The 16622-nt window shown below is 46.3% G+C and overlaps 1 protein-coding gene across 1 annotated transcript in view; it reads left to right on the top strand.

The window, feature by feature from the left end:
- Positions 1-16622, top strand: part of LOC118795476 (ras-related protein Rab-6B) — a 63864-nt gene that overhangs the window by 45152 nt on the left and 2090 nt on the right. The window contains exons 5-7 of the mRNA XM_036553965.1: positions 184-295; positions 8329-8422; positions 12492-12558. Of these exons, the coding sequence (XP_036409858.1) occupies positions 184-295; positions 8329-8422; positions 12492-12558 (273 nt within the window). The remainder of the gene's footprint in view (positions 1-183; positions 296-8328; positions 8423-12491; positions 12559-16622) is intronic.

Consider the following 16622-nt stretch of genomic DNA (forward strand, 5'->3'; position numbering starts at 1 on the left):
GCCTTCTCACAGTCAGTGTAGAAATGCACTTCTGGATTTTTAGGGCTCCAGTTGATGAGGACTTCATTTTTTGTCCAACAGGATTTAATCAACTGAAACAGGAGACAACTCAGCTAAAACCAGATGTATTTCTGTTCTCCAAAGTGTCTTTAAAGACAGTAATCTGTCCCCCACTCTCCACAGATGTGAATTCCTTCCAGCAGACTTCTAAATGGATCGATGATGTCAGAACAGAAAGAGGAAGTGATGTCATCATCATGTTAGTGGGCAACAAAACAGACCTGGCAGATAAAAGGTGAGAGCGACTTAATTTTGGTTTTTGGGGAAGGCTGGCTCGTCAGGCCTCAGTGACTCATGGCAAGCTTAAAGCTGTCAAAAACAGAGACGCAGCACTCAGCTGTGACGCTGAAACTTTCCAGATCAAAGCCCAGCAAAGCTCTTCATGTTTGGAGGCCTGATTAGCAGTTGCCTAGCGATCACAGCATAGCTAGTAACCCTGTGAGTCCACCTCTTGCCTCTGTAAGATAGATGCGTGTAGCCTAAAGATGTCCACCCGCGGCAGGAGAGAGCAGGGCATAGCCACTGACAGGCTTGATCACAGAGGCCCCCACAACACTCAGTCACGTCAAAGCCTGTGAGTTAATGGGAGGAATCTGTCAGGAGGAACACCTTGAAGTCTATGCCCTCAGTGATCTTCAGCTCAATGCATTAGCATGTCTTTCTTGGAAGTGGAAGGATGCCCCCCCCACCCCCCACCCCCAGTTATTATTCAGATGGGGGGGAAATCTTTGATTTGTGTGCGTTATTGACAGTTTTTTCCATCTCTAATTAAAATCAATGGTGGAGCACAAGGGCTTATTGCGTATGCTTGTTCCCATCAAACGGCTCTGCAGCCTTGTCTCTGAGTAAAGCAGCTCGGCAGTAAATGAGACAGAACCCGGGGGACTCTGTGTTTTTCCTCATGTCAGTAAAAGACCCTCCTCCTCCTCCTGTGTGCTTGGTCTGCTTGACATCCCTAGTGCAGGTGTGTTGGCCTCCTGTTAATATGAATGTATTCTCTCCATCCTGGAATAATCATGGGGTGAGTAAATGAGTTAACGTAGCTACACCACAGGAAAGCCAAGCATCTACGCTGTGAGTCAGTGGTCGTCTTTTGGGGGTGTCTAGTGCCTTACCTCCGCAGCACAGGAAAAAAACAGACTCCTGAGCGTGCTTGTAGCCTGAGTAGACCTTCACTGCTGCTTAGCTCATTTATCAAGATAGATTCTCTGTCCCGCACTGGTCCTCCTCTGTTTTGAAAAGGGACCTATAGAGACTGTCTCGCTGTCTTTTCCTGTCGCCGCCTTTTCCCTCTTTGTAGCTGCCTCTGGTTTTTTTTTATTTTATTTTATTATTATTTTGCCGGTGATAATGCAGATTGTCTGGAAGTCTCCCACCAGCATTAATCATTTCACACCTGTTCTTTTCACAACACTGACTGATGCTTATTACTCCTCAGACCCAGACCCTATGAGCAAGAGATCATCATCGCTGATTTTCCATGGGGAAGTGCATCGCTTCACCTGTTTTCAATTACTTGTTGGCTCTGCATGTTATTGATCTTGCGATATTTCCACTGCGTGTGCCAAACCTAACCACAGGTAATGCGTGGCACATGGCACCCCGGGAAGTGAAGAGGCTGCACATGGATCGGTCAAGCAAATGCACCACAAGTAATAATCATCATCACTAATAATCATATCTGTATTCCTCTCTCTATGCTCATTTACACAGCTATATGAAACATGCTGATCTGAGACTCTTGTGCACACCTCCCTCTAAGATTAAATGGTGGATAGCTGTGCCACAGTCTTCGGACCTGAAGCACATCTCACTCTCCCTGGCAGCATAACCGTCTCTGTGAGGGCTGTTTATACAGATGCCAGAGGGGATGGAGGGTTTGGCTTTGAGTCTTTGCAGATGTGTTTGTTGTGAGAGGCCACTCGATAGCTCTGGGACATTGTGCTGAATGGCGTGTTTTTGCTGTTGCATCACAATTATTTAGAACAGTGAGGCGTGACCAACAGCTTGGAGTCCTGTGCGGAACCATGTCTGAGCGCATGTCTGCCATTCACATGAAGCTCTTAACTGGAATCAGTAGGGCGGTTTTCACAGCTTTGCTGTTCCAGTGCAATTTTCTGACTGTGATGTCACAGAGCGGCTGTGAGGTGCATTCCGGCACGTCACTGCTTTGTGCTGAAAGAGAATTCAGTTTCAGTTTTCAGATTCTTTACATTTAAACAGGCTGAATGATCCTCAGACTTGCAGGGAGGCGTGATTGCATCTGATGCCACCCTCTAGACACGGAGGAGTGAAAGTGGCGCAGCCAGTGCAGAAACGCGCTGATTGACCTTGCATCTTGAAGCAATTACCTCCGCGATGGAAACAATGTGGGCTGTTGTTCTAATCAGTATCAAAGGCGTCTCTGGCGAGCTCCCTGGGGACGAACGCCAAGCAGATGTTTTTTTTTTTTCATTTTTGTGAATAATCCATCTTTTTTCGTACGTCGCTCACGGACATTTTTGGTGTTTGACAAAATGCAAATATGAGTTTCATCAGAGTCGTGGTTTTAAAAAACTGAAAAAAGCAAAAGGTTGACTGCGTTTTGGAAATGCTTTTGGCACCTGCCTTAATTTCTCTGTTCAAGCGATGGTAACGGCTGGGCTGGTAGGTCTCTGTTATTTTCTTACTGGAGTTCGTTGAGGAGTTTTCACTCTTCCTTCTGTGAAAATGAATTGTGGGTGCATTGTGGGAAACGGGATGGCTGAAAGAACATAATGCAGGCATGATGAAAACACAGCTCATGCTGAAAATACGGTCAACACAAGTCCGTGTGTAAAGATGATGCATGACGAGACATTATATAAGTTTTCACTGTTGTTGTTTTTATACGTGTTTTATTCTGAATAAATACTTATTTTTGTGTTTCTTTGGATTTCCATCGACACCACTTAATCAGAAGTGCACAGGTAAGCATTAAATGCTGATAACATCGATGATAACGTTTTGCTCTGAAACGGGTTATTGATTAACACTGAGATTTGTGTTCAATATTAAATCCGGATGCACAAGGGAACACTTATCTAGCCTCAATTCAGACCCGTTTGAGTAAGAATCCCCTTCTGCTCATATTTCTCTGGGTGCAGTAATGGAATGTGGCATATTCCTGTTGCTTCTGTTGGAAGTTAGTGACTTGATAAACCCTGATAAACCCTGATAAACCCTGATAAACCCTGATAAACCCTGTTAGCTATCGGCGAACAGCGCAGATGAAATGGCGGGAACTGAGACGGGGGCTGTGCTGTCGATTAAAATGGAAATACGGTTTTTCCGCCCATCCTCCTCCCTCAGTCTGTAAGCCAGAGCCTGTCTGCAGTAACGGATGGGGTACACTGAGGAAGCTGCCGCTGTGAGCATTACATCACTGAATAATTTATAGGAAGTTTGTGAAAAAGGCAAAGCAAAGATTACCGCTGAAAAAAAGGATTCGTCTGTTCTTGTGCTTATGTTTCCTAAAATATTAATCAGGAAACTTGCACTGTTGTGCTGGTCCAAATTAAGAGGTTGATTTCACATGTGCCCGATAAGCAGAAAACAAGATCTCTTGTGTTATCTTAACTGCGTGGCTGTATCTGTGTAATGTTAACGAGAGCGCTACCCACCCACTGCTGCGTTACTGTCTCCTCATACTTATCTCCTATTGAACCCCCGGTGCCTGCAGTTTAAACACACAGCCACTACTGCCAATACATCCTATAATCAGTGTGTATGTGTACGTATATAGCGTATGTACCTGTTGGAGCTGACATGGGTCAGGATGGATATTAATCTTTGGCTTGGAGTCTGATGAAGGGATCACACTTGGCCAAGAGGTTGTTGACCCCCCCCCCCCCCCCCCCCCCCCCAGCAGGATGTCATAAACAGGGAATAAGGTGGAGATGGACTGGGGGGAGGGGATGTAGCTGACTTAGAGAGCAAGTGCTAAGACAGATTGTTGTATTAGCAGGTGAAAGAGTTCGCTCTAGGTTTGGCTAGTTGCCTAAGGGTTGTCTAAAAACTCACCACCCGAATCTTCATTTGGAATTTCAGTGATAGCTCCCCTGTCTGACAGAGTTTGCATGTGTGTCGGTAGTGTTTCTAGTACCTCACGCGCAGGCACCGGGTTGCTACCGGTTTTAGACTGAGGCGCTCTCATGTGAGGCTTCTGTCAGCAGCCCAGGTGTCTCTGCCTAGTTCATACACTCAACACATGGTCAGGTTCCAACTCCGCATGGCCCACCAATCGGCAACAGGGACAAGATGCCTTCTACACCAGAAGAACCCTAGGGCCTTGTGGATGAGTGTTATACAAACCAAGCTATCTCATACAGAGCCGGGGTGTAACTCAGATTGCTTATTGCTCCAGCTTTGCAGGACCCATCATGAGCAAGGCCATCAGCTGTAGGATTGGCTGCGGACGCTGCCATGCACAGCAGGTCTGACCCCTTTGTTTCACACATCCAGCTAACGCAGGCTAGCTCACAGCACAGGACAGCACAGTTAAATGGAATACTCACCGGGGAAATGCAGTTGGGATTCATATACTTGCACTGGGTAAGAGAGTGTTTTTTTTCGATATTTGGCGGTATTCCAAAATGACAGCTGTAAGTGTATGCAATGCTCCTTTATACTTTATACTTTATACTCCTCTATACAGTTTTAACTGTAACGAGGAAAAAGCTGGAAAACATAAAATATGTTTTTTGATTTTCAGAGGACGCTCGGCTCCCCGTCTTCTCTGAGCAGATGCCACTGCTTGTAACCATTAAACAAACAAGCAACAAAAAAGGGGCTTCTCAGGAAGTGGTCAGTCACAGCGTGCAAACAACACGATGCGTTTATCGATTCGCTCCTAAGGTTACGCAGAGTTATTCGGCCTCGACCCTGCTGGGAGCTCTGCTCTTTCTCCCGGATATCGAGCGAGTATCAGTCAGCCTCCGCTTTAGACCTGATCACAGATGCATCCACTACAGCAGGACGCAGCAAAGCTCCCTTCCAGAAAGAAAATAAAACAATTCGTTTGCAATAAGCAAAACCTGATTTCCCCCCCACAGCCCTCTAAAGCAGCTCTGTGTGGGTAAACACGGCTTCGTTCAGATGCGTTCGCGAGATGGCGGATGGTGCGGTAATAACATTTAGGAGGCTATTAACATTGGAACGTGGAAGGGGGATATCTGCCTGTGCTGAAATTCCCACAGGCGTCCTCCCGGTCTCCAGCCAAAGTCTAATTGACAGATTGCCACGCGGGAAAGTGCTGGGAGTGCACTCCCTGGATTGGCCCGGCAATCAGTCAATTAGAATTCCAACCCAGACACAACAGCGGAGAGAGAGAGAGAGAGCGGTTTGCAGAGCTGCTGTAGGCAGGGCTACCTTCAGCCGTGAAAAAATTTGCATGAAGTGTTATCACAGATCAAAGCAGCTGCACCCCGGCTGGTGTCTGCACGGACGGAATATTCCGGAGTCATTCGTAAGCGGAGTGAGAATACGCAGTGCCCATCGACTGTCCATGCATCTCCCATGTGACAATCTGTGCTTTGTATTGTGTCTCTGTATTCGTCTGTATACGTTTATGATGTTGAATTAAATGCAATCCCTTGTTGGCCTTGTTCTCGTTTATGTTGGGCATTTGAGCCCGCATCGCTATGCTATTGCTTTGAAAGTGTTTATTTTAGCGCTGGTGATGGGGGGAGAGCACTTCTTCGAAGGAAACTGGTTTCCACAAAAGAGGAGCAGATGGCCTTGGTCTGTTCCAAATTACCCACCACAGTGTCAGCTTGAATTATCCACCTTAGTGGGGGGAAATGGCCAGTGCCAGGGAAAACAAGCCGCTCGCTGATCACGGTTTCATTGTGCAGCTCTTTGTTTCAGACTCATTTTAAAAGCTATGCTTTGAGCTCCAAATGAAGGTCGAATTTTTCCACTCCTGTGGCCGTTTCCAGAGCTGGGTAGCTGCTGCCAGGTCAGCAATTTCCCTGGAAGAAGCCGGGCATGTAACAGATCTTCATCAGGTTACTGGGTTCCACCTCATTTTTGAAGATCCTCATTTATTAAAAAAAAAAAAAAAAATGTATCAAAGTGCTGATGGATCACAGCATTTCAGAAAGTCCTTAAACTACTTGCATGCTGCAGCACAGTTAGGCTACATGTGTGCATGTGTTATACAGTGTTTTTTTTCTGGAAGAATCAGGTAGATATGGGTGTGTGATACACAGTAGTGTGTGTGCTCTCCTGGTATTCGCGGAAAATAAAGAAAAGCAATCGGAGCTGGAGAAGCTGGCAGGGTTGTGAGGCGTTCTGTGTGATCTTGGCAGCAGGCTGCAGAAGCCGAGGTGAACGTCTGTGTCTGCCATCAGCAGATTGCACAGGACATCAGCGCATCTCTGCCCATCCAGTTCAGATTTGGATCTGATTTGGCATCTCTAACCCATCCAGCACCGCAAAGATATTCAGATCAGAATTTGCTAGAACTTGCAGAAACAGAAAGCCCAAAGGCACTCTGGGGCGTGGCCCCACCCACACGCCTCTCTCTTTCTAATTAAGGACGGCTCCTTTACAGTTTCGTCTTCTGCTCCAGTTCCTTCCCTTTCCTGCTTTGTGTTCTCTTTTTTGGCCTCCCCCGAGACGCATTTCAAGGAAACAAAAAGATGCAGCTTGGCTGAGAAAGAGCCTGCCTTGTAGATGCGTTACACGGAGGCCTCTACCTCCGTCTGAACTGGGAGACGATCTGTGGCGGAAACAAACCGCCATCGGAGGACAGCAGAGTGCACCATCCAGGCATTGCTTTCATTCACACGTTGATTTGAAAAGCCGGAAATGAGGGAATGATCTGTTCACTTCAGCCTGTGCCAAATGCTCAGTCTCCTCTCATCTGACCTTTCATAGACGTGAATGGGTAGCAGCATGAAGAATCGTGAGATCTTCTCAGTGCTGTGATTGGAAGCAGACAAAAGCCCTACAGCCTCCCATGCCTTTGCTAAACGAATGAGACCAGACTGGTGTCTAAGTCAGTTTTGCCACTGCTTGTGGAAGTCAGTCGTGGGGAAATAAGGTGTCGCCTTCTGACACCTGGGATTGGGCAGGAGAGCGAGGTCGAGCGAGGTCAAGCGAGGTCGAGTGGGAGATAAACGGTAATGATGCGTCTCTCCTGAGGGAGGAGGATCCAGCTGCTAGTAGCCGCTCCAGTAGCAGGGAGATTAGAGACCATTTTCCCCGCGGACAAGAGGGGATGAAATGAAGGCCCTTATCGCCCAGGCGAGAGGGCCATTACAGCGCCGATGGACCCGAGTAAACACAGAGTAAACACACTCAGCGTGCAGACAGATTTACCCAACGAGAGGCCATGGGTTAGCAAGCGAGACTCGCAAAAGTCAAGCTACAGGAATGGTGAATTTGCAATTTGTGTAATTTGTGTAATTTATAATTTGATTGATTAAAAAAAATGCATGGTTAGTGTTTTTTTTTTTAACAATGGCAGAGGGGTCCTTTAGGACTACTCTTTTGCTCTCATATGACTGACTGAATCCAAAGATTGCATTTAGAATGAGCAGTTGCCAGGAAAATTATGGGTACTGGAATGGCCAGACCCAGTACGTTTTGAGTTGGAGTCCAGGGTGGAATTCTATTGTTGACTGTGTTACTTGGTGCCTGGATCCTGTCAGTTATCCAGCTATATGGATGAGGATAAAATAAATAAAATATTGCTGGGTAATTCAGTCATGAAATGTTTAAAACTGTTTGGTTTCAAACAAATAAAATGACAGAGTCCAAGCTAGTTCCACAGCGCAGCTGTGTCCTATAATGCCACAGGCTCTGTGATTTCAGTGCGTCCCTGGCTGACTGCATTTCATCAGAGAACACTACCGGTTGCTCCTTCTATCGCTGCTGCAGTGGTCTCTCCAGAAACCCAAACCTGGATTCATTTATTCCTGTGTCAAACAAATGTGCTTTAATTAATATCAGCTGACATAGGCGTGAATCAGTTATTCCATAAATTAATTTGTGATTTTAATGAGGTAAAATTATGGTGGAAAGAGGGACTTTTATAATGACTTATGAGTCTCAGTGGAGCAAACTGACTATGTGCGTTTCTCTGTTTTGTGCCATAGCAGCTCATTTTAATAATTATTTAGCCAGAAAAGAAACTTTAAGGCTTTTTTCTTTGGTCTCATTTGCTTTGAATCACTGATTTCCCCTTAGGCTGACCTCCACTGTTTGACTGACAAAACATTTATCATTTAAATATTTCTCCAGGCAAATCACAATTGAGGAGGGTGAGCAGAGAGCCAAAGAACTGAATGTAATGTTCATCGAGACCAGTGCAAAGACAGGCTACAACGTCAAACAGGTAAGCCAGCCGTCACCCATGCCAAACACAGCAGATTAGGAGATAGGAGATTCATATAGCCACCACACGCTTATGCTGACTGATCTGAGCCAATCAAAGCGCCGAGTGTGTGTTTTGATTGGTTGATACCAGTCTATGATTGACAGCATATTGACCTTCCACACTTCTTGAGGTTTCAGTCACCGGTCCTTGTTGACAGTTGAAAGACGCAGTTAACAAACAGTCCATTTCTGTTTATTTTTTTCCCCCTTTTCTGGGAAGTGCATGATGCAGGTTTTATTTGTGTGGGAATTCACTCCCCTTCCTGTGTTTGGAACAGCCCAGCTGGCCTGGCATGGGGCTCCCAGTGAGTAAGTGTGTGTCTGAAAGCGTAGAGCGGTTTGGATCGATGCTGATGTCCATTTGAATAAGTGTGTGTGAGACAGACTGCGTTCTGTGGAGAGGGTGGAGGCATTTCCCTCAATCTCCATAGCAAGAGAAAGACTACATTACATTACTGGCATGTAGCAGTTGCTGTTTTGCAGAGCAACTTGCATCGGTTACAGTTTTTTGTTACAATGTTATCCCACAGTTTCGTTGTACCCCACCGTGCAATGACAATAAAGTCTATTCTGATTCTGATTTATACAGCTGGGTATTTACTGAGGCAATTGTGAGTTAAGTACCTTACCCAAGGGTACAGCAGCAGTGCCCTAGCGGGGAATCAAACCGGCAACAGTTCAGTTACATGTCCTGCTCCTGAACCACTATGCTACCCTACTGCCTCAAGACTGCACCTAATGGTGTCATAGCCCAACAAGAGTGGCCAACCCTCTGAGATATCCAGCAAACATGTGAGGTTCCTACCTTCAGATTACAACACCTCAACCATCACCTCAACTCCTCTCCCTCCCTCTCCCTGAGATCCGCCTTCTCCCGAAGTTCGCAAGCCCCAGGCAGTCAGTCAGTGTGCCCTTCACCTCCCCTTTGCAGAGAAATTTGTGTGTGCGAAATCAGTCTGGTGCATAGCAGGACAGACAGCATGCAGTCTGGTGCATAGCAGGACAGGCAGCATGCCCCTGAACCCTTTACCTCCAACACAGAGAGACTCAAAGTGCAGAACATGCGCTAAAAGCAGGGTCAAACCCATGACCCATCCAAGGCCAGCGTGGGTCAGCCGAGTCTGGCTGATGCAGGAAGAAGCCTTTACTGCAGGGGTCAGGGGCTACTGATTCAATGCCGTACTTTGATAAAGAAAAACACATAGCATTTTAAAGCAGGAAACTGAAGCTATGCTGGGCTCAGCTGATTTCATGTGTTAAGGACCACAATGCACCTTCCATTGGGAAGCAGATTGGAAATACATGCATCTGTGTGTCACTGCGTCCGATTTCTGACTGCCCTCTCATCTGTCAGCACCACGTGTCAGTAACACTGAAGTTTAGGTAATTTCCTATTTATAGATAACCCAAATATACGCTTAACAGTTGGCTGCACTCATTGCTGCTCAACTCATTTTATGAGACTATTAATTAGCATCATTTTCACCAGGATCTTGCATCAGTCATTTTCAAGAACATCATGAATCTAGTCTCCTCAGTTAACGTGAATATATGATGCACTGTCTTTGTTTACAACATATTAGTCTTGGTAATCGTTCAACTTGGACCGCATTTAATGATCGTAACTGTTGTTTTAATAATGAAGAATTGGATAACATCCAAATTAGAGGCATAATAGGAAAAAAATGAATCAAAATGCAGGGAGAGGATGTATCTGTGGATGAAAGACAGAAGAGCGCAGAGCGGAGGAGTTTGTTCTTTCTCCACTGAGGATCAAACGTCGCACCGGCTATCCTCATATACCTTGTGGCTGCAGGAGAATAACGGGAGAACTGAACACCAGGAGATCATGGTACACTTCACTCTTCAAACCGTATGGCTTTTTCTGAACCCACTTAACAGCATACGTTGGATATCATGTAAAGGTATTTTAGAGGTACTGTCCAAAAGCTGTGGGAAAAAATAAGTAGTGTTATAAACCTGTGTTTTATCCTTCTGAGCACCACCTATGGAGGAATCATATAGCCATATATATTTATGCTTTATGGATATGAAGCATGTGGTTTTTCCACATAATATTCTTTATGTTGAATATGATTAAGTGGGTGCATATTACTGGTAAATTTCATATTGCAGGATATATGGCATGCATTTAATGAATAGAGGTGTGTGTGTATTAAGTAGTATTCATTACTTAGTAGTATACATCATTTATATGATGTATTCCACATTAAGATGTAGTATCCATATTGTTCAGTATGGGGTGTATGATCTTGCCAATAACCTTGAATAGTAAGTATGATCACAGAATCAGGGAAGACTTATTTTATTCAAATGTCTTGTCATTTCAAAGCAAAGGTAATATTCTATAATATAAAAGTGTTTTATTGGATTTTATTGCAAGACTAGATTAGCATTAGTGTCTTTGTGTAATTAAATACCCTTTAACATGAATGGTCAAATCTGGTTATAATGTGTAGCAATATGATACAGGGTATTAGGACATCTGAATAAGACACTGCTGGAGCCTACCAAAGCACATTTGTGACTCCTACAGATCTTACTGGAAGCCAACCCCCATCTTTGATTGATATGCAGGTGTGTGTGTGTGTGTGTGTGTGTGTGTGTGTGTGTGTGTGTGTGTGTGTGTGTGTGGTTTACTGACAGTTAAGATGTCACATGTTTGGTATAGGATGCTGTCCCAATATTATACAGATATCTGTCACCTGAGCTGTCAAATTCTAGCTTGAAGGCACCAAAAGCTGTTTTTTTTTTGCCAATCTTTGTGTAATGGGCTGATGTTGCATATATTCATGCCTGAAACAGCATGATTGATTACCCCTGAACAAATCAAGCCCCAAAACAGGTCTGTGGTGTTTGCTGTATTTTGGAGACAGAAATATGATTATTATACAGACTCCTCTTCGCCTGCTGCCCTTTTCTCAGAGATTCCTCTGGGAGTCCAGAGCTACAAGGCCGCTAAATAAAAGATAAATGGAACTAGGCCACAGTCCGTTGTCCTTGTGAAAGATGAGCTTGTTTTAGCTGTATACTTTGGCCAGTTGACCCTTGACCCTTTGAGCAAAGCAGAGTTGGCAGAGAAACATTTTAGTAAATATTTCTCCAGCATGCTTTGTGCTTTGTTTTTTTTTTTTATCAGATGTGTGTGTTTTATATCAAGGTTGCGAGGCTGTGTAGATAGACACAGCCCTGGTGTGTTCGCCTTGAATTGTAACTCGTCTGGAAATAAATCCTTCATGGGCGTTTTTCACATTTTCCCTCCCGGTAACCTCTGCAGCAGCGACCGGGGAAGGACGAGAGTCACATGATCCAGCAGAGAGCCTCATATTCGCCTCGCAGCGAACAGGTCCCTTAATGGCCGCGGTGTGTGGCTGCAGCCAGGGAGTGAAAACCGCTCTCAGTGTCATTTGGTCTGTGAAAATGGGCGCTCCCGGGACAGGGTGCATGCTGGGTAATGGAGTGTTTGTAATGGCGTGCCGCTCTGTGCCGTGGTGGTTTTGGGTGTAATTGGGAGGAACGAGACGGGCAGCTCGCTGTGTGCCGGGAGAGGCAGACATGGCTCTCTGTGAGACAGGTGGCGGCTACCTCGGCCCGTTGAACAGGAGGTGTGCTCCTGAGCTGAGAGCTGTAGGTAAGAGGAGCAGCCCTGAAGGTGTGTGCCGGGCGGGCGTGTGACCGTCTCCCTGCTGAGCAGGGTGATGGCGGCAGGCAGGAGGACCATGGAGCACCCGTCCCAGCCAGAACTGGGCCTGTCCATGAGGCCAGCATGAGTGATGGGGTCCTGATCTGTTTTTATCTCTGTCTCCCTCTCCCTCTCTCTCTCTCTCTCTCTCTCTCTCTCTCTCCCTCTTTCTCTCTCTCTCTCTCTCTCTCTCTCTCTCTCTCCCTCTTTCTCTCTCTCGATCTCCCTCTTTCTCTCTCTCTCTCTCTATCTCTCTCCCTCTTTCTCTCTCTCTCTCCCCCCCCCCTCTCTCTCTCTCTCTCTCTCTCTCTGTCTTTCTCTGCAGCTGTTTCGGCGTGTGGCGGCTGCTCTCCCCGGGATGGAGAGCATGCAGGAGACGAGCAAAGAAGGCAGTATCCTTTTGCTGTGGCTCCACTTGCAGGTGGTGCACAACATACAAATACAGACAGGCGGGCCTGAGTAAATGCGACGTTTGTCACAGAGGCTGTCATCATGGTCATAGAGGTGTGTATGCTAAGGACATGATCTGCCTTACTAAGCTCTTTGATGACATAAACTATAACTTATCTGATGACAGTTTTAAAACTATATTTACAATTTTGTATACAATTGTGATAAAATTGTGTTTCTGCTTACAGATCAATGCGTTCCGTTTTCATATGGAATATGTGTTTTGGTTTTTTATCAGGTAAGGTGAGCATTGGAAAACCTTAGAGAATTATTTTTTCATATTTTATTTTTTAAGCAGAATGACAGTCATTATAAGGGTTATCAGCTCCATTTGAGAGCCAAAAGATATGACGGTCACTTGTGTTAGACGACTGCCTGCAACTTTTGATGTAAAGCTCCTCCTTGTGGACAAAAGTGAAAACATCTCACTTTTTCTCCCTTGTGAAGTACAGCAGGAAGTGTAAAATGGAGCACAGTGAACATGTTCAGTTTTATTACATGATTTTAAGCAAAACAGAGATCCTGGTTCTGAAATGAGTCAGTGAGTTATTGCTGCGTGATAAAAACACATCTCCAAAGCTGACCTCAGTACAGCTGTGATTGAAGTTTGGAATGCAGAGTGAAGGAGGGTTCTCTCCCTTTATGACATCACTCAATGCCCACTGCTCTTTCACCTCTTCAGTATTGTTAACCCAAAGGCGTCCCAGAGACAGCTGGAAAGGAAAGGAAGCCGCCTCTCCTTAAAAAGCAGCCATTATTGCTATGCCTATGTTTTTGATTTGATGTGTGTCCAGTTGAACAGGACTGCGGATAAACCGTTTTCGGTGGGTGGATCCTGGTAACAAGAACATGCAGAAAGCCATTTAAGGAGTGGCTCAGCCTCTGTGTGTGTGACTGTGGCTGGGTCAGTTCTGATCCCCACTCTACATCCTGTGGCTGCATCCACAGGAACAGACAGGCTCAGCTCAGTGTTGATTTCAATCTCTGATCCAGGCAATCAGTCAGCTGTGGCAGCGCTGCTCGGCCACTTGATACCCTCCGCTGATACCGGCCGTGGAAGTGGGGCTCAGTGAAGCCGCAGATCCCCCCGTCGGAACCTCACCCGTCTGCCTGCCACGCTTCCCGGAGGATCTGAAACGACACGAGAGCTTTGCACTGTCAGAGAGCACGGGCAGCACATGCTAAGAGCTTTATGAAATCTGCCTGTTAGTGCACGGAGGAGTCTGACAGCGCTGAGAAAAACGGCGTCCCGCTGGATACTGTGGAATTAAGTGTGATGAATAAAATGTCTGCACAGGAGCGCCAGGGAACAGTTTTCCCCGTCCAGTAATGGAGATACAATCAGGCTGTGTGTAACGGGAGCTGGAGGGATGTATGTTAAATACACATGTAAAAGGCTTGCAGCCAGCCCTGCTCTCTCTAATGCCTCGTCTCCAGTCGAAGTAGATTTTGATGCATTTCTCAGCCCGCTGGAACTCCTCCCAGGGGACCGGTGCGGTCCTCTTGTAGAGTCACAGAGAGTAAGTGCCTTGGAGCGGTCGTGCAGGGCTCCTGCATCACTCAGGCAAACAGGCAGCTGCTCCTCCTCTTCCTCACCCCCACCCGTGGGGGGTCGTTTACGCCACTGCTAAAGAGCAGACCGATGAGCCGCCTTGTCAGCGTCCTGCGGGCAAACTCTCACCCCCTCCCAATCTGCCACCATGACCCTAACTTACTGAGGACCCGTGGGTATGCCAGAGGGGAAGCATTTTAAACCATGCAGGTCATGTTCTGAAGCATAGCATAGGGAGGAGGTCTTCGTCCTGACCCAGGCCCGGCCTGACCACTGATAATTTGGCATTTGGGAAATTCTCTGTTGTAAGATATTTGTTCAGTAGAAGAGATGGAATATAAAACAGGAGTATCATTTCCCCCAAGCACTTACTGTGTGCTCTGTGTCTGAAAGTAAAATAGGTCTTTAATACAGTTAAGTTGGTTTGGCACCCTTTGCGTAGTTTCTGGCATCGGCACAGCCTGTCGGTGAACAGGAAGTTGAGAGCCCTCGAACACATTGCTGCTACTGTTCTTCTGGAATTCTTTTTTTTTCCTGCATATCCAGTCACACTTCCAATTTTCTTTGACTGTGAGTTCTACAGAAAAAAAGATAACATGTAACCTGACTCCCCACACAGATCTGATAGCATACCCCCCACCCCAGTATACACACACACAGACATGCACGCACGCACAGGCACGCATGTACACACACACACACACACACACACACACACACACACACACACACACACACACACACACACCATTGAGTTGGTTATGTCTCATTTTTCTTTCCTTCAGCAGAAGTCTGATCTCCATAGTAACCACAGATCTTTTAGAAACGTTTTTCATTTCACCGGCTTCTCCTGCTTCCATTAGCTTGTTTATTTCTTCAGTGATGTGACAGCCAATGACGAGAAGTTCATCACCCCAAGGGACAATGTCAGCCAAAAAATATATTTATTGCCGCATATCTCACACAGTTAAACCTTATCTAAAGCAGCTCTCCTTAATTTCCTAGTTCAAACTGCAGCCTCAGCTTTATAATAAATTAATTGCCATTATAAAAGGTAACTGCTAAAAAATAACTTCTTGTTTTCTTGTGAGACACAGTATGGGCCTTGCCTCAGAGTTGTTTAAATGGCTGTACCTTGTAGGCAGTGTAAGCTCACATATAAATCTCACACATAAACTATGCAGATTTTTCTTTTGCTGCTCACATACCCGGCTGCCAGTTGCAAAATGTGCTGCAGATGGACCTGGGTGAGGCAGGCACCCAGCTGTGAAGGACTGGGGTGAGCTGCTGTAGGAGGGGGGCAGGAGGGGCATTGGTATTCATGAACACTGGTAAATCTGCAGGAAAGAAGTACCACAGGTTCCGCACACACCCCGAGCCCGCCGAGTATTACTGAGTGAAGAAGCACTGCGAAACACGAGTGCCGTGCTTTCAGGGACAAAAGAACTTTGTGCTTCTTAAACTGCTGGTACAACATAGATTATACAAGGAAAAAACACAGCCGTACACACACACACAACTTTGAAACCAAGACCATTGGTTTCCATTTCCACTTCAGGTTGGCTGACAGAGCTTTGAGGGTTTATTGTGCAGGTGTCAAAAGCCTGCATTGATATTAGTTCCCTCCCACGGTTGCATTAGTGGTGAGCTCGATGGTCACGTGACGTGTTTCAGGGAGAGCACGACATGGTAGTAGATGCAATTTACGAAAGCTATTTCTCCTAATTGCCTGTTTCCACAGGGGAAGGTCAACCCTGGCCGGCTGATTTATGAGGGGTGTCAAGGCCTCCATGACGTGAACCTCTTTTCCTTTTTCACCCAGTTCAGAACTGCTCATTATCTCCGGTGCTACAGGGGAGGTAGAGGTCAGAGGAAGACATTGTATGCGTCAGCCTCTCCGTGCTAACGGGGTTAGGAAATCCCTCTGATGGTCACCCTTATGGTGTGACCAGTTTACAAACCAACAGGAACCCAGTAATCCAAGCGATGTGCAGGAGAGGTGTGTGAAGCCCCATGTAGATGGTCTGCAGTGTTCATGAGCTGTAGAGCTGGGCAAACATTTTAACAGAAAGCTCGTGCCTTTGGAGGCTTCATCCCTCAGCTTCCTTGAGATGTTGTTATCAGCAGCAGCATCTGAGCTACCTGAGCAGGCCTGTCTGTCCCACACTACCTGTGGGAGTGTGGTGGGTGTCTCAGGTAGAAGACGAGCAGGAGCCCATCTCACCCCTCCCTTGGAGGTCACCACCTGGTCTACCTGGACCACCTGCCACCTGGGTTTAGCAGGGTCCTTCATCCTGTCCTCTCTCTGAGTGTCCTCCCTGGGGGAACTCCTTGGACCCCAGCCTGGCAAGAGCTCAGACCTCCAAATAACACCTGCAGTCTGTTGCCATGGAGCTGACAGAATGCTGGGCTCACAGATGGAGCCAAGCCTGTCTACAGATCCACAGAGGGTCA

Source organism: Megalops cyprinoides, chromosome 20 (assembly GCF_013368585.1).
Source record: "Megalops cyprinoides isolate fMegCyp1 chromosome 20, fMegCyp1.pri, whole genome shotgun sequence".
Classification (NCBI taxonomy): Eukaryota; Metazoa; Chordata; class Actinopteri; order Elopiformes; family Megalopidae; genus Megalops; species Megalops cyprinoides.